Raw genomic sequence first — 17,474 nt, forward strand, 5'->3', positions numbered from 1 at the left:
ACACAAAAGCATGTCGGAATGCAGAATATATCAAACCTTGATGCAGATGGGCTACGATACCATATCAAACTCTACTTCTTTTAGTCATGGACATGAATCTCAAGCTACAACGGACACAGATTTACAGAAACTAGACAGTTGAAAGTCTTTTTTAATTGTCAATTGTCCATTTTGGTGCCTACTGTCACCTCAGATTCCTGTAATTGCTTATTTTCCTTCCTATTCTCCTATTCCGTTCCTCACCCAGCACTTTAAGGTTGAAGTGGCGACGGGCTTCTCCGGCCTGGTTTCGAGCGATGCAAGTGTAGAGCCCCGTGTGGTCCACCTGGATGTGGGAGATCTGCAAAGTGCTGTTATGGTTCAGCAGGGTGACGTGGGAATCCGTAGTCAAACCAGTTTCCTCCCTCATCCAGGACAAGGAGGGGTTTGGGGTCCCATCGGAAACGCACACCAGCGCAACCATGCTCCCTTTCACCAACGTCACATCATCAGTATTGCCTGCTCCATTCAGACTGGGGGGAACTAAACATTCAACAACCAGGGAGAATTACAAAGGGAGACGCAGAGGCCAGTACACAAAAAAACCCTATCTTTTTTAATTCTATCTCACCGTAGACCTGTAGGTTGTAGTTTCTGCTATCCACTCCAGCTCGGTTGGATGCCACGCAAGTGTACGTTCCTCCGTCTGACACCTGAACACGTGCAATGCTGACAAACACCAGGAGAAGTTGGTTACAATCAAACTTGAAGTGTCAACAGTGTCACTGTTTTAGAGAAATATGTAAAATTCAATCCTTGTTTTATGTGGGAAACATAAATCGGAGTTTTCTCACAAATATATTTAGTATATATCACTTATAAGTTTGTTTAGTCTCCGCCACGCACTTTGACCACAGTGTCATTGTGGCTACTCGATCTATACCGGAAACACCATTTTGTTCTGCGCATGTGTGAAATCGCTGCTACTTCCTGTCATCATCAACGTTTCTAAGACAGTTTATTGATATGGATTCTTTTGTGTTTTATGTACAGCTAAAAGAATTTCTCTTAAAAGGAGAAAATTTTTGACAATTCCGCATATCAAGGGAGTAAATAAATGATGGAAGGAATGAATTAATTTATGAATAAATACACTGAATCAATAAATAAATAACCGTTTTGTGTGTTTCTGAAATGCAGACATTTGTTAAACTACGCTAAAATAAAAAAACTAAATTAAAACTAAACTAAATTATTTTTTTTTTATTAAATTTTTCCATCATTTTTTTTTTTATTTAATCAATTTAATTTGTGCCTGTTTAAACAATTACTCAATTTTATCAATATAATAAAAAAGTGTATTGGATTAATTTTATTTATACTTTTTTATTTTTATATTCTTTTTATTTAAACCAAGCAGGGATTTTATTAAAAAAAAAAAAAAAAAAAAAATTGCAAACAGTTAATGCTTACAAATTGTATTATTATTATTAATAATTATAATAATAATAATAAAAAAATAACAAGCAGTCTACCAAAAAAATGTTCTCCAGCACCTGTGATATGTTTTTCCAACTTCTAAAATCTCTTTATTCTTACATTTCTGTTTGGTGTATTAGTCAGGTTCTAAATGGATAATGTGAAAGTGTTTACCGGAGGACTTGTCCAGCAGACAGTGGGCGCATGTGCGAGGACACGGATAGGGGCAGGCCGTTTTTCAGCCAGTTAAGCTGTGGTGGAGGAGATCCATTGGCCACACACTCAATGTTCACTGAGCTGTCCACAATTGTCGTCAACACCTCAGGTGCATCCTTGTTATTTTGGATCACTGGAGGGACTGGGGAGAAGCAGGTTTTAAAATAACAAGGGTCTCACTATTGATTCATTCATTTCTCTAATTATTTTCGTTATTGAGGACAGAAAGTTTAACTCACCATAGACATTAAGGTTAAAGATTCTATCCTCCTCCCCGGCCGTGTTAGTGGCCACACATGTGTATTTGCCACTGTCTGTTGTGTGGGTTGCGGTTAGTGTGAGGGTACTGCCATCTGGGCTGATTCTTAAGAGAGATAATGAAGAGAGACATGCAATATTGTGCTTAAATGAAATAATGTATTTGTGTGGAATAAAAAGATCCATCCATCCAGCAATTCATCCATAAATTCTTCCATCAATTCATCCATCCATCCATCCATTAAACAGTGCCACTAAGACACACTGGACTACATGCAGTATTGTTGTGAAAAGTTTGTGCGATATCTTTTAACATGTCCTTTCAAGATATTATGTCAAATATGATATAATGCCTTATTATCTCATTATTTCTAGATATTACGATATTAATTGACCACCATTCTGGAACCGAATCCCACTAAAGCAACATCTGGCTTCCTCACAGCTTGAGAAACAGCATTAAAGTAAGATGATCATTAATACTACAAGGAAATATTTCAATTACTGATGGATTGTGGGGTGTAAAATATTGTAACGCAATGAAATAATAAGATTTAAATTTATGCCATTCATCAGACGCCCTTCTTCAGAGCGAGCAGTTGAGGGTTTAAGGGCCTTGCTCAAGGGCCAAGCAGTGGCAGCCTTAAGCACTGATCTACCACCTCCCATTCAACATACATTTTTTTTTTTTGAAGAACTTGAATTAATGAAGTTTTGAAATTGAGTTAAGTCAAAACAATGAGTGTCAAAAGAAGTCACTTTGAAGTCACATTGCACTTGAAGGCTTCTACAGACACTCGTCTCACACACACCTGATATTCGCGAGGCCGGTCCGGCTCAGAGCTTTTCCGTCCTTCAGCCACTGAATTGTAGGTGCTGGAGTACCTTTAGCATGGCACAACAGCTGAATGCTATCATTCAGCAGAACACTCGTCTCACCGGGCATCTCAGATCCAATGATGCTGGGTGGCACTAGAAAAAAAATGGAATAAATGGAATTTAAGAGCTGAAGTACGCATTTGGTTAAGCTGTAATCGGCTGTATATTTACCCTGTATAGTGAGATGGTAGGTTTTCTGAGCTTGGCCTTCAATGTTCGAAGCCAGGCAGGTGTAGGTGCCGCTATCGGAGAGCTGCGAGCGAGCAATCTGCAGCTTACCCCCTCCTGACAGGATGTGCATCTCCAGTGACTCGGAATTCTCTAGAAATCAAAAACAACAGCATTGGGGAAGCCATTACTGAGGTCTGACTCTAGATGCAAATGTTAACACCAGTAGAAACAGCTTAAATGCACTTTACAAGCCATTATGTGGTTTTAAAAACAAGAATTTTGTATATAAGCTCTAGTATCTCAGAGTATGATCTCAGGATCTTCAAAATAGCTTCATTGCCATAACTTTATTGCCATAACTACATCGAATCCAGCTGTTCTCACCGATTACTCTGCCATTCTTTAGCCAGGTGAGGCTGGGATGCGGGATACCTGTGGCATCACAGGCAAAGCTTACTGGGTTACTGATGGTCTCCACCACATTCTCCTCGGCAGGGCCATCTATACTTGGAGGCACTGATCGCATAAAGACTTTATTAGCAGAATTGCTTCTGTTTTTACACATACTGTACATGAACCAGTAAGCAAGTTTATGATATAATATGATGAAAAAAAAAATCCATTTTCCAACCATAGATGTTAACATGGAAGTTCTTGTCCACCTGGCCTGCTACGTTGCTGGCCTTACAGACGTATAAGCCAGTATCAGACACCTGAAACCCAGAGAAGATATATGACTGTAAAAACAATTGCATATATGGCCGTGGTTACAGTAAAAAACGACTCCGCACACCTCTGTTGGTTTAATTTCCAGAGTTTGTCCATTAGCGAGGATGCGCAGGTTGGTGGTCTCGGAGACGAGACGTCCATTCTTGTACCAGGTGATTGTGGGAGGGGGGACGGCGTTAGACTGGCACTCCAGAGTGACGGAGTTTCCCACTTGCACGCTAATCACTACAGGTGAGTCTCCGCTGCTGTCCTTGATGCTGGGAGGTACTGTAGCAGAGAAGAAAAATGTCACTCACATTTTGGATGATGGGATTCAGGTAGTGGGAGGCCATCAGGGCCAGATGGTCTTCTATGCTGGTCTAAACTCTGATCATCTCAGTTTGCGCTACTTCAAGTAGAGTATAGTTATGTTAGAGCTTCTATCCAATCAGGTTTAAGCCATCCATCACGTGTTACTGTTGTCAAAAAAATCTGCAGTAAACCCTTCAAAATCAAAAGTGGGGCATGAAATCCAAGCTTTTGCTTTAACCAATAAGATTTGGAGCTGGTGACACCAGGGCCATCTAGCAGGCGTCCAATCACATCCGGATTTTTACGTCCTTTGATCAGATGATCAGAGAGCGCACTAGTCAGAGCTCGCAAACCACATCTGTAGCAAACTGCACAAGCTCAAATATATGCATTTGGATTTAAAAGCTGCTTTTTTGTTCAGTTTTTTCGAAAGCTGGACCATTGTGTGGAAAAGGTCGGCCACAAAAACAAAAAAAACACTTTTTCATGAACCTTTTCTATTTTTGCATTTTCTTTAATGTAGAATTTGCACCAAAACACACAATTTGCTTCCATTTAAAATCCCCAGGTAAACCGTAATACAAAGAAAAAATGCACGGAAACCCCGGGGGTCATGTTACGAGGGGAATATCGATGCTTCTGCTAGAAATGATGTATAAGGGAGGTGCAGCTGTGGCTCCAGTGAAAGGAGACTTGTTCAATTGTGTTCATTGGGTTTCTTGCTTTAGTAATGACTTTCATTCACACTGTATGAGATTCCTGTCTGTTCTACTGCATTTTCTCTAGAACATTGATGGTTTTCTATACATAGGGATGCATGCATACTGACCAAAAACTGTGAGGTAGATGATCTTTTGTGCCTCTCCTGCTGCGTTAATGGCTACGCAACTGTACTTTCCACCATCGGACATTTTAGCCTTAAGGATCTGTAATGTACGGCCACCTGAAAGATGCAAAAAAATTACATCACACAGACACAATATCAATGTTTACTGTATAAGCATATATTTTGTTTTTGGGTATACATTTATACCTGGCATAATGAGAGAATTGCTGTGAGCCTGTACAGGCTTCCTGTCTTTTAGCCAGCTCAGGGTAGGAGGAGGGAATCCTGTGGCCTCACAGCTCAGAGAGACGAAGTTGTTTACCACCACAGTTGCGTTCTCCATATTTACACCCACTATAGAAGGAGGAACTACAGCACACAGCAATACATATGAATTGAATCAGACCTCTGGAAAGCTTGAACAAACAAAAAATGTAACCGTAATACACAGAATTGCCAAAAAACTCACCGTGGACATTCAGGCTGAAGTATTTCTCGGAACTTCCAGCGACATTTTCCGCCACACACACATAGCGGCCTGTATCGGTCACGTGCGCGTTCGAAATCTGTAACACAAACACAGTATGTCCACCCAAACCATTCTCTATGTAGAGTAGACGATTCCTAATTATCCTTTAACACCATAATACAAAATATACACTATATCACTGAAAGTTTGCGGACATCGGTCATAGTCTGAATTTGCTCTTAGAATTCCCTCCACTCCTCTGGGAAGATGTTCCACTAGATTTTAAAGTGTGTTCATCAGCCACAAGGGTGTTCTGTAGGAATGGAGCTCTATAGCAGACCAAGATCTTCCTCTGCAAACCATTCAAATCACATCTTTTTGGAGCTCAGTTTGTGCACAGGGGCATTGCCATGATGGAACAGGTTTGGGTTTCCAAGTTAATGCACAATTTTATGATACCACAATTTCAATGTTAATTTATTCACAATTTGCTCTTATAATATCTTCCGCTCTTCTGAGAAGATGTTCCACTAAATTTGGTAAAAATTGGTGTTTAATCAGCCACAAGGTTGTAGGTGACATGAGCAGGCCTGAGGAACCTTTTCACATTTTTCTTTTTTTGTTTGGTTTTGTTTATTTTTCGTATTTTTTGACATATCTTCCGATTTCTTTTAATAAGATTGACAAATAAAATTTTAATTTGTTCAATAGGGTTTACATTTGCAGCCTTTGGGGGATGGCCAAATTACAGCCAAGCAGTTGAGAGTTAAGGGCCCTGCTATAGGGTCCAGCAGGGGGAGTTTTGTGCTGCAGGGATTTGAACTTTGAATTGGAAGGTCACATGTTTTAACCACTAAGCTACCACTATAGGGTTTGAGCTCTATAGCAGAAGATCTTCTACTCCAAACCATGTGAAGCATATCTTCATGGAGCTATATCTTCAGGGGCACTGTGATGCGGGAACAAATTCGTTTTCATTCTACTGCCTCCAAAGACGTCCTGTACAATTGTGTATATCCCTTTAGTGCGTCTCACCTGCAGCGTTCTGCCGCCTGACAGCAGAGTGTGTGTTTTATCCAGAATTAAAACCAGGCCATCTTTAAACCAGCTGATTTTAGGAGCAGGGCTTCCATCCGCATGGCACTCCAACAGCGTGGACTTATTCACCAACACCGTCACGTCCTCAGGAACATCTCGGTCAGCTCCACGGATAAAAGGAGGCACTGCATGCAGAAACACACACAAACCCCTCAGTCAGAAGCCAACAGCCAACAGTTGGTTCCATATGTTGCTACATCCTTTTTCTCAGAATTACGTACACAAGACTCTAACATCATACTGGACTGAGTCTTCTCCGGCCTCGTTCACGGCCACGCACGTGTATCTTCCAGAGTCCTCGGTTTGAGCTAGGGGGATCTGTAGCACTCTACCGCCTGTACATGAAACGTAATAAGAACACAATATGATTGTTTTAGAGCAACTGAAGAACAAGAGAATGTTTTAGGGATGCACCGATACAAGGAGGTATCAGAAAGTTTTGAGAATAGTTCTGCAACACGCCAACAGATGGCAGCACAAGGCTGCATGCACAGTCAGGAAACAGACGTTTGACATGTTTTGGCAATAAGGTGTTTTGAGTGGCAAGCAAGTTTAGGAGCGGAAGAACATCACTGGAAGATGACGAGACGTAGAAATTGTAATTGTGTAAAATGTAGAAAGCACATGAAACAGTCCAGAAGATCCTCACATGTGATTTGCTCACGTGATTTATTCAGGTCAGAAACGATACTATGCGTTTGAAGATGACAGAGTTAGGGGCGTTGCTCAAGCGCCCCACAGATACTGACTTTCCGTGGTGGGACTTCAGCTTCAGCTGTGTAGGGCGTACTTACCAGGTAAGATGAGCACTCGGCTGCTGGACGTGAGCGGATGTCCGTCTTTGTACCAGGTGAGAGTGGGAGGCGGCACAGCGTTGGTCTCGCAGTACAGCGAGATGGGATTATTCAGAATGACATCCTTCAACTCACCAGCAGAGGTAATACCAGCACCAGAGTCGCCATTTCTCTGGAAACTCGGAGGAACTGAGAGAAAAGAAATGTTCATATACTGTAGACTAGGCCATGTCTAGAATTACGACAATTTTAAGTATATATTTGCGGGAACCTATCTCACAGCAAGTTGCAGAACGGAATGTTCAGGAACGTAAGAAGAACATTTTTATGTTTCCACTAACAAATTTCATACATTTTTTTAAAACATTATTGTATAAGGAAGCACTGTAAACACATTCCCCTTTTTTTTACATAGTACAAATGAAGTAAATAAAATATACGATATAAATAAGAAGTAAATAAGATTAAGATTTTAATATTTTTTCATCAGGGGTGACCATATTGTAAGCCAGTAGAGGGAGCCATAAAGGTATTATATATTGAAGGAATTAATATGGGAAAACATTTTTTACCATTGTGTTAGACATAGAAAAGTGTGTGGAACCCTGTTCACCTTGTATATTTACATCAAAGTCCTTTTCATCCTCGCCTGCAATGTTGGTGGCCACGCAGGTGTAGCGGCCCGTATCAGACACCTGCGCCTGCTTTATCTGGACTATTCGCCCATTAGGCGTTACTGTAATGCGCTCATCCGTCTTAAGGATCTGAAGAACAAAGGAAAGACATTTGATTGCCAAACTATAACATGAGATTAATGATTGAAATTTGTGTGTGTGTGTGTGTGTGTGTGTGTGTGTGTGTGTGTGTGTGTTTGACCTGTCCATCCTTGTACCAGTGTAGAGTGGGGACTGGGATTGCCTGAGCTTCACACTCAAGTGTCAGTGTGTTGTTAACTTTAATTTTAATCTCTTTGGATCCGAAGCCATCTCCATGTATGCTGTCCTTATTGATAACGGGGGGAACTTTGAAGAGGAGAAACACACTGTTTAACAAACATGGTGCTCACTAGCGTGTGAAAACACCTTAACCAAAGTTTATACTCACTATAAACTTTGACCTCGTAGTTTTTCAGGGTTTCTCCTGCTTCGTTGGTGGCCACACATGTGTATCTCCCAGCATCCTCTTCTTGCGCATTCAGGATTTGAAGAGTACGCCCTCCTGTGGGGAAAATCAACTCCATTCATGTCACGTATTCAATACAAAACTAAACTAAAGTTGCTACGATATGTGTTTTAAAAGCATTCCTGACGTATTAGTTACGCTTCAGAGATACAGCTACAGCTGGTACCTGGCAGTACCCGGACGTTACGGTTGGACTCAAAAGGTGTCCCGTCTTTGAGCCAGGTGATGATGGCGGGCGGGTAGGACTGAGCCTCACACACCAGAGATGTAGGACTGTTCAGCGTCACAGTCACCTCCTCAGAGGATCCCTCTGGCCCTGAGCCAGTGATGGTGGGTGTAACTGGGAAACATGTATAAATACATATATATATATTTGGCGGACCAGGAAAAACTATTCTCAGGGTAAAATCTTGACATATAAACAGTAAATAAAAACATTTCTAAACTTAACACAAGTTACATTAGGAAAAAGGGTGCTAAAAGATGATTTCATTGAGACTGCAATGCGTACCGAGGACATTGAGATTAAAGTGTGCGCTCCTGTCTCCGGCACTGTTGGACGCCAGGCAGCTGTACCTGCCCGTGTCAATCACCTGGGCGTCGTTTATATGAAGGAAGCGCCCGTAGGACATCACCTGCAGTTGCCCCTCGCCCAACACCGGCTGCCCATCCTTTAACCAGGTGATCTCAGGCACTGGGTTCCCTAAAAGGCACCAAGGATGAAAAGTCAGAATTGTAGTGTAATAGCGATAAAACAGTAATAATAATTAATAAATTAAAAAACAGTAAACATAATTTCTGATATTTTTAAAGGAGGGGTCGGGTCAGTCTGTAACAGAAAATTACATGGTGGGTGCATAGTACTGGTTGGGTGAAACTAATAAATGATTTTAGGCCATGAATGACAAATTATAAACTTCTAATTATAAAAATAACATATAACCAATGTTAATAACTAGAGCTCAGATTAATCAACCGATTTTATCGGATAGTGGATAAAAAAAACAAAAAAAACCCAAGCAAACAAACCTAAAACAGCATGTAAAATAATCCTTAACTTTATTACATAAATAAAAAATAAAAAAGACGACTGAATCATGAAAATGTGCTAAAGGAAATAAATAGATTCATGAATAAATATAATTATATAATTAATAAATTCTAAATAAAAAATATAGTATAGCACTCTCAGTGCAGCGCGCAGCCTCACATGTAACATACCATTTGAACCCTAATTTTTTTTTGGCTTATAAGTTGAGTTCCTCAACTATGGCAACCATATTTTTGGTCTTAAGTCAAGTCTAAAAGTAGCTCCATATTGAATTTACATTTTACGACATTTTATTGAGAGCGATTTACATTTTATATCATTCATACAACTGTGCAGCTATAAGGTTAAGGGCCTTGCTCAGGGGCCCAGGAGTGGCAGATTGGTGTGGCTGGGATTGGAACTCACAATCTTTAGATCCAAAGTCTAATGCCTTAACCACTAAGCTACCACCTCCTTCAAAATAATAATAATTCAAAAGGCTTAAGACCTAATATTGTACTTAAAAGCTGTATTTTCTTTGTAATCCTCCCATTGATTAATTACCTATAATGTATAATTTATTAGATTACTTACCTATAGGTTAATTGTATATTTATTAAACACACCACTAATTTGGTGGATGACCTACCGGTGACCTCGCAGACCAGAGTGATGTTTTGCCCTTCCTTTACCCTCACATCCTGTATCCCCCCTTCGTTTACAATGCTTGGAGGAACTGATGAGAAAGAAGCAGCCAAATTTAAAAAGAAAACATAGAAAGTGAGATTAGAGTATTTTTTTCTTTTAACGTGTTACTACTGTTACCTAGTACATCCAGGTCAAAGTTCTTCCTGTCTTCTCCTGCGGTATTGGATACGATGCAGGTGTACCTTCCGGCATCGTCCGCTGCGGCATGCATCAAACGCAGACTCCGCCCACCTATAATGATCGCATATAAAATATATATAGTATAAAAGTAAAATATATAAAAAAGATATTTCAAGATTTAGAGAGATGTGATCAGACTGCCTATTTTTTTTAGCTTTATCATGATCTGATATAGTTTCTCATATCTTCTCCTACTTATTTTTATTTTCCCATCTCTTCTCTTATTTTACATTTCTAGTTCCTTTTATCTAATGCACGATTTACATTTCACTGAAAGTTGTATACTGCATATAAATATGTTTGTGACGGAGAAAAATCTTGAATCATTTTAATTAACAGGGACGAAGAATGCCATCCTCGACTTCTACCTAAAACGATGAATCTGTTTCATTCAATGTTTCAGCAATCCACATTAATCACGTTCATGTCTCGTTCACGTCTCGTATGTAATAGACGAACCACGAAGTGTCTGAGTGAAGCTTGCTGAGGCTTTCAAACTCCACTCATATCGTCTACACAAACTATACCTGGATCTCTCTCGTGTTGGATCACTTTCCAAACATAAATCCTGCACCACTGTTTATCTTTTTCAATCCTCCTTTTAATACTGTTGACTTGGGTCAAGATTTATAGTACCTGGCTAGCAACCTATAGCAAGCTAGGTCACAGACTCCAGGAATTCTGGACTCATCCCATTAAAAACATTTTAGAAGAAGTAGCAGCTGATAAAGTACCTGAGATGACCCGAACCGAACCAGACAGGATGATTGAAAGGCCGTCTTTCAACCAGGTGATGACCGGTAGGGGGATTCCGGAGGCCTCGCACGTGAGAACCACTGGATTTCTCACCACAACGGTCACGTTTTCAGTCTTGTGTGTGTTTCCGATAATGCTTGCTGGAACTATAAACAAAAGCATACAACCACACAAATAACATATAAAAAAAAAAAAAGCAATTTTAATTGTAAATGTAATTACATGTATTAGAAACTATTCTAGTTTCACGTCCTTTGATTGAATGGTCGGAGAGCGCACTAATCAGAGCTCGCGACCCGCATCTGTAGCAAACTGCACAAGCTCAAATATCTTCGTAGGGATTTAATAGCTGTTGTTTCATTCCACAACAACCGAAATAAATAGATTTTGGTCGCAGATACACTTACGAGGACATTTACAAGATGGGCTTTTTTCGCGAAAATTGTTTTGCGTTTTCTTTCCTGTACAATTTGCACAAAAACACACAATTTGCCTTCATTTCAAATCCCCAGAAAAAACGTAATGCACAGAAGTAATTCAGAGAAAACCCTGGGGTCATTTTATGACGTTAATATCAATGCTTCTGTTTGAAATTATGCATGCGAGCTGTGGTTCCAGTGAAAGGAGACATGTTGAATTGTGTTCATTGGGTTCCTTGCTTTAGTGATGACGTTCATTCTCACTGTATGATATTCCTGTTTGTAATGCAGCGCACTGTTCTACGTTTCTCTATAATATTAATGGTTTCTAAAACCGTGGTAGGTTGATTCAAGTACGGTGCCACTTAAGGCCGAGGTGTGAAATGCACGACCAGCCACATATTATATTATTGATGAAAGGTTTTAAATAGTAAGACAATTTCTTAAAAATTATAGTTAGTAATTTTGCCCAAACTAACCCTTTTTATATAAGAATCAAAACTCTAACTGTAAAAGAAGAAATTGGGGTTGGGGGAATTACATGAAAAGCATTATAAAGTGTGGTCTGTGCTTTAAGTGAATTGCTTCTGCTCTGTGTTCTCACAATCATTTCTTACCATGAACAGTGACATCATGTTTGCTCTCATCCTGGCCAGCCACATTGACAGCGATGCAGGTGTATCGACCAGTATGGACCACCTGAGCGTCTCTGATACCGAGGAGTCGGCCGTCGCTGAGGATCTGAACCCCAGAGCCGGTTCCCAGAGGTCTGCCATCTTTCAGCCAGGTGATGGCAGGCCTGGGCACACCGTCCGCCTCACACTGCAGGGTGACGTCTCCTCCCCGTACTACGGTCACGTCACCTTTCTCACTGCCCAATGAGCTAATGGAGGGACGAACTGATGGGAGGACAAGAAAGGTTTCAACTCTTATTTACGTCAAATAACATTTTTAATTACCCTAAATTACCACAATTTATAACCGTGAGTTTCACTCCATTTTGCCCACTGAGGAAAAAAACTAAAATTTTATTACGCTCCACAAGTAGATTTGAATAAAAAATATAGATTCCAAATGAATTTGGTCTTTGTGTTACGCCCCCTGGCCTAAAATCGTTGCATCTTTTACTACTATGAATATGAAGGAAAGAACATGACTTGTTTGAGCTTTGGGAGTAAACAGGGTACCGTAGACTTGCAGGCTGTACTCTTTGACAGCTGTGCCAGTGGCACTGGAGGCCTGGCATGTATAGGATGCAGCATCGCCCCTCTCTGCGCCTGTGATCTGCAGCTGACGGCCCCCAGACAATGCACGTACACGTGAGTCCGCCTTCAGCTCCGAGCCTGCATTAACATATATATACTCACACACATTATATTATATATATATATATATATATATATATATATATATATATATATATATATATATATATATATATATATATATACACACTCACACACACATGAGGTGGTATAAAAAAGTTTCTAGACTAGCATTGTAACACGCCAATAGATGTAGGCACAAAGCTGCACGCACAGTCACAGGGAGCACCGACCTTCATAAAGCAATGTGCCAAAAGACAAAAAGCTGGGCAACTCTCCCTTACACATGAGTTTCTTGCCGGAAACGACGTAATCTCACTTCCGCACCCTTCCTACTCGGCATATTTTTCTCCTGAAGTCTTCGCACTCTTCCCGAAGATCAAGATCCAGGTGAAAGGTCTCCGTTTTGACACCAATGCAGAAATCCAGCAAGAATCGCAGAAGACTTCCAAACAGGAAGTGACAGGAACGCTGGAAAGTGCTGTATTGCTGTGCAAGGGGACTATTTTGAAGGTGATAGTAGATAAATAAATAAAATACTTTCTAGTAAACAGAGCTAGTCTCGAAACTTTTTCATACCACTTCGTATACATATATATAAATCACGACTTATGAAAAAAAGTTCATGATGATGATCTTACCATTCTTCCTCCATGTAAGACTGGGAGGAGGGATTCCACTGGACTCGCAGACTAATGTAATAAGGCCACCCACAGTCACCGTCAGAGAGGACACTTCATCAGAGCCACGAATACTCGGTGGAACTGAGTGAAAGAGTACCATGGCGTCAATCAGGCTGCACTACAAGAACCCATTCATTTATACTTCAATTAAATAAATATTAGCTATGATATTGTTGAAATTACATCATTCTAAATATTATTAAATATTCCATCAGTATGTTTCCACTTCTCAAAACAAATTCTGAGCTTATAATGTGATATAAAAGAAAGGCACATTTATGCTAAAAAGAAAGGCATATTTATGCTAAACAAATGTATCAAATAAATACCATAAAAATATTGAAAAAAAAAAAGAATTATAAATCATTATGCACCTATTTTTTACATTATTAATAGAAGTCGACTGATAGCTAGGTTTGATTGTACTTGCTGGTAACCGATTAAATTTTTTAATGGATACAGAATAAAAACCAAACAAATATAAAATGTAAAATAGTACTGACTTAATAAATTATAATTAAAAAAGAAAAAAAAAAACGGTCAGGAAAATGTGCTAAATGAAATAAATATGAATATATTAATTATATTCATAAATATTGAAAAAAATTGTTTTGTTCTTGTTTTATTCATGATCGCGACCAAACAATCATTGTTTCCTCATGATCAGTACTTAATTTTTCTGTGTTCGTCATAAAAGCCTGTTTTAGAGGCAGCAATTGTATAACTGTAACTATAACAATCTGTATAACTCAACCCGGAAAAACTATTGGTATGGATTTCTGCAATCACTCCCCACAAAACCATCGACCTCTCAACAGTGTGAATATCACTGTAATGCTCTGACTTACCCCACACATTCAGATTGTAGTTCTTTTCCGTTTTCCCAGCCACGTTCGTGGCCTCGCACGTGTACCTGCCTGTGTCCTGTATCTGAGCACTCGCAATCTGCAATCACAAGGCAGGTTATTACACAAATATGTCGGCGCTATTGCGCTCTTTGTCCACCAAATAAATTAAGAGAATAGAATATCGGGAATAATTTAATACACATTCATAGACAATCTTCTTCTTCTTCTTTCGGCTGCTCCCATTAGGGGTCGCCACAGCGGATCATCCGTCTCCATACCACCCTGTCCTCTACATCTGCCTCTTTCACACCAACTACCTGCATGTCTTCCCTCACCACATCCATAAACCTCCTCCTTGGCCTTCCTCTTTTCCTCCTACCTGGTGGCTCCATCTTCAGCATTCTTCTACCAATATAATTCATGTCCCTTCTCTGCACATGTCCAAACCATCTCAATCTCGCCTCCCTCACCTTGTCATCAAAACATCCTACATGTGCTGTCCCTCTAATAAACTCATTTCTAATCTTGTCCATCCTCGTCACTCCCAACGAAAACCTTAACATCTTCAGCTCTGCTACCTCCAGCTCTGCCTCCTGCCTTTTACTCAATGCCACTGTCTCTAATCCATACAACATCGCAGGTCTCACCACAGACCTATAAACTTTCCCTTTCATTCTTGCAGATACCCTACTATCACAAATCACTCCTGTCACTCTTCTCCACCCACTCCACCCTGCCTGCACTCTTTTCTTTACTTCTCTAACACACTCTCCATTACTTTGCACTGTTGACCCCAGGTACCTGAACTCCTCCACCTTCTCCACCTCTTCTCCCTGCAACCGCATCACCCACTGCCCTCCCTCTCATTCACACACATGTACTCTGTCTTACTCCTACTGACTTTCTCCACCTCTCCAGGCTCTTCTCAACCTGCTCTCTACTCTCACCACAAATCACAATATCATCTGCAAACATCATAGTCCAGGGAGACTCCTGTCTGACCTCGTCCGTCAACCTGTCCATCACCACTGCAAACAGGAAAGGACTCAGGGCCGATCCTTGATGCAGTCCAACCTTCACTCTGAACCAGTCTGTCGTACCTACTGCACACTTCACTGCCGTCACACTGTCCTCATACATGTCCTGCACCACCCTTACATACTTCTCTGACACACCTGACTTCCTCATACAATACCACAACTCCTCTCTTGGCACTCTGTCGTACGCTTTCTCTAAATCCACAAATACACAATGCAACACATTCATAGACAATAATATATTAAAATCAATGAATCAGGGAAGCTCGTTTCCCACCTGCAGCAAACTGCCATCCTCAGACACGCTCAGTCCTGGCTTCCTGTAGAGCGGCCGTCCGTCTTTATGCCAGCTGAGAGTGGGCAGAGGAATTGCGTCGCTCTGGCAACGCAGCTCCACCGAACGGCCAATCAGGACTGTGCTGTTCACTTCTTCACCCATGATGTTGGGCGGGACTAAAGCAAAAACGTAAGCACACGTGTCATGAATGTGGTACGATCTCTTATTTCTATAGTTGTCTTAGAAAATTCAGTCCATCAAATGAGGAAGAAAATCGTGTATGAAACCGCTTCGGCTTATTTAAATTCAATGTAAAAATGGATGATAATGCATTTCATTGGCCCTGTACTTGTACTCAGCACAATGACCATAAAGTGTGTATATATATATATATATATATACATCTTTATATATCTATATCTATATCTATATCTATATATATATATATAGATATAGATATAGATATATAAAGATGAAAAAAATTAGCTCACCATAGACATGCAGATTGTACTCTCTTTGCTGCTCTCCACCTGCATTCACTGCCACACAGGTATAGTGACCAGCATCGCTCACCTGAGCACTCCTGAAAGACAGTACCCTGCCTCCGGCCAGGATCTGCACATACACACACACATGCCCAAAGCCAAAAAGTCAAAGAGTTAAACAATGTACTGTACGGTCCAGTTTCACACTTTTTTGAGGACATTATACCTGGATGCCATTAGAGGAGCTGGAGACAGGGCTGCTTTCTTTGAGCCAAGTAAGACTGGGTGAGGGCAGACCTGAGGCTTCGCACTCCAGCCTGATTGGATCATTCACCACCACTGTCACCATTCCACCTTTGCTGGAGATGGATGGTGGCACTGCAAGTACAAAAGAGAAACATAACAACCCTTTATACATGAAAGAGCAAAAACAGGTTTGGGTTAAAGATATAATAATAAGAAAGACCATCTTCCCCAATGTGTGGTCAAAATCGCCCAACAAATCACTGGTGCCCAAATACCTGCCAATGAGCACCTTTACCACAGCAGATGTCATGCAGAGCACATAGTATCATCAAGGACTCCTTGCATCCCAGTTTTGATCTGTTTAACCTTCTTCCATCAAGAAGGACATATAGGAACATATAAAGGCTCAGGGCCTTCATGATGGCTAAAAGAACTTCATCCATACACAGAAATGACAGAAATATAGAAAATAATACGCACCAAAAACCTGTAGGCTGAGTGTGAGCTCTGCTGTCCCGGCTACACTGACAGCCACACACTTGTAGAGTCCGGCATCGGCCACTTGAGCGCGGTCGATCTCCAGAACTTGGCCTCGGTTCAGGATGCTCACTCCTGCTGCACTGGTCAGAGGCCGACTGTCCTTATACCACGTCATAGCTGCATTTAGAAGTAATTTTTTTTAATCAGGATTTTCAACTCATAAACATTAGTTTCAAATAAAAAAATTATTTTTTTTAAATTATGCAATTGTAATAAAGAAGTGACCTGGTACAGGACTTCCTGTCACTTTACACTGCAGCTGGATTTGATATCCAGCCAGAATAGTTTGATTGACAGTCTCTCCAGCTGAATGGATGACCGGAGGCTCTGAGGAGCATAAAAATTATCAGCACATACCAAAAAAATGTGCGATTTGAAATGTTTATGGACAGGTTTTTTTTATGAAGCGGGTACCGTGAACGCTAAGCGAATGTTCTGCTGCACCTCTCCTGCAGCGTTGGTTGCCACACAGGTGTATTTGCCTGCATCCTCGGCTCTGGCTTCCTTAATATGTAGAACTCTACCTCCTGATTCCAGCTTTATTTCAGAGACAAAGGAACGATGATCAT

The 17,474-nt window shown here is 40.6% G+C and overlaps 1 protein-coding gene across 1 annotated transcript in view; it reads right to left on the reverse strand.

The window, feature by feature from the left end:
* hmcn1 (hemicentin 1) overlaps positions 1–17,474 on the reverse strand; it is an 86,988-nt gene that overhangs the window by 18,488 nt on the left and 51,026 nt on the right. Inside the window, exons 36-68 of the mRNA XM_046872529.1 lie at positions 17,320–17,442; positions 17,131–17,230; positions 16,846–17,022; positions 16,346–16,497; positions 16,126–16,249; positions 15,635–15,810; positions 14,321–14,417; positions 13,431–13,553; positions 12,652–12,807; positions 12,082–12,363; positions 11,024–11,191; positions 10,227–10,340; positions 10,051–10,137; positions 8,883–9,074; positions 8,538–8,711; positions 8,294–8,407; positions 8,066–8,211; positions 7,803–7,953; positions 7,190–7,378; positions 6,617–6,730; positions 6,333–6,520; positions 5,298–5,394; positions 5,036–5,197; positions 4,832–4,945; positions 3,776–3,978; positions 3,614–3,695; positions 3,367–3,498; positions 2,983–3,132; positions 2,745–2,904; positions 1,914–2,038; positions 1,633–1,816; positions 611–708; positions 244–522 (exon numbers count right to left, since the gene is read on the reverse strand). Coding sequence (XP_046728485.1) covers positions 244–522; positions 611–708; positions 1,633–1,816; positions 1,914–2,038; positions 2,745–2,904; positions 2,983–3,132; positions 3,367–3,498; positions 3,614–3,695; positions 3,776–3,978; positions 4,832–4,945; positions 5,036–5,197; positions 5,298–5,394; positions 6,333–6,520; positions 6,617–6,730; positions 7,190–7,378; positions 7,803–7,953; positions 8,066–8,211; positions 8,294–8,407; positions 8,538–8,711; positions 8,883–9,074; positions 10,051–10,137; positions 10,227–10,340; positions 11,024–11,191; positions 12,082–12,363; positions 12,652–12,807; positions 13,431–13,553; positions 14,321–14,417; positions 15,635–15,810; positions 16,126–16,249; positions 16,346–16,497; positions 16,846–17,022; positions 17,131–17,230; positions 17,320–17,442 — 4,933 coding nt within the window. The remainder of the gene's footprint in view (positions 1–243; positions 523–610; positions 709–1,632; positions 1,817–1,913; positions 2,039–2,744; positions 2,905–2,982; positions 3,133–3,366; positions 3,499–3,613; positions 3,696–3,775; positions 3,979–4,831; positions 4,946–5,035; positions 5,198–5,297; positions 5,395–6,332; positions 6,521–6,616; positions 6,731–7,189; positions 7,379–7,802; positions 7,954–8,065; positions 8,212–8,293; positions 8,408–8,537; positions 8,712–8,882; positions 9,075–10,050; positions 10,138–10,226; positions 10,341–11,023; positions 11,192–12,081; positions 12,364–12,651; positions 12,808–13,430; positions 13,554–14,320; positions 14,418–15,634; positions 15,811–16,125; positions 16,250–16,345; positions 16,498–16,845; positions 17,023–17,130; positions 17,231–17,319; positions 17,443–17,474) is intronic.

Source organism: Silurus meridionalis, chromosome 18 (genome assembly GCF_014805685.1).
Source record: "Silurus meridionalis isolate SWU-2019-XX chromosome 18, ASM1480568v1, whole genome shotgun sequence".
Lineage (NCBI taxonomy): Eukaryota > Metazoa > Chordata > Actinopteri > Siluriformes > Siluridae > Silurus > Silurus meridionalis.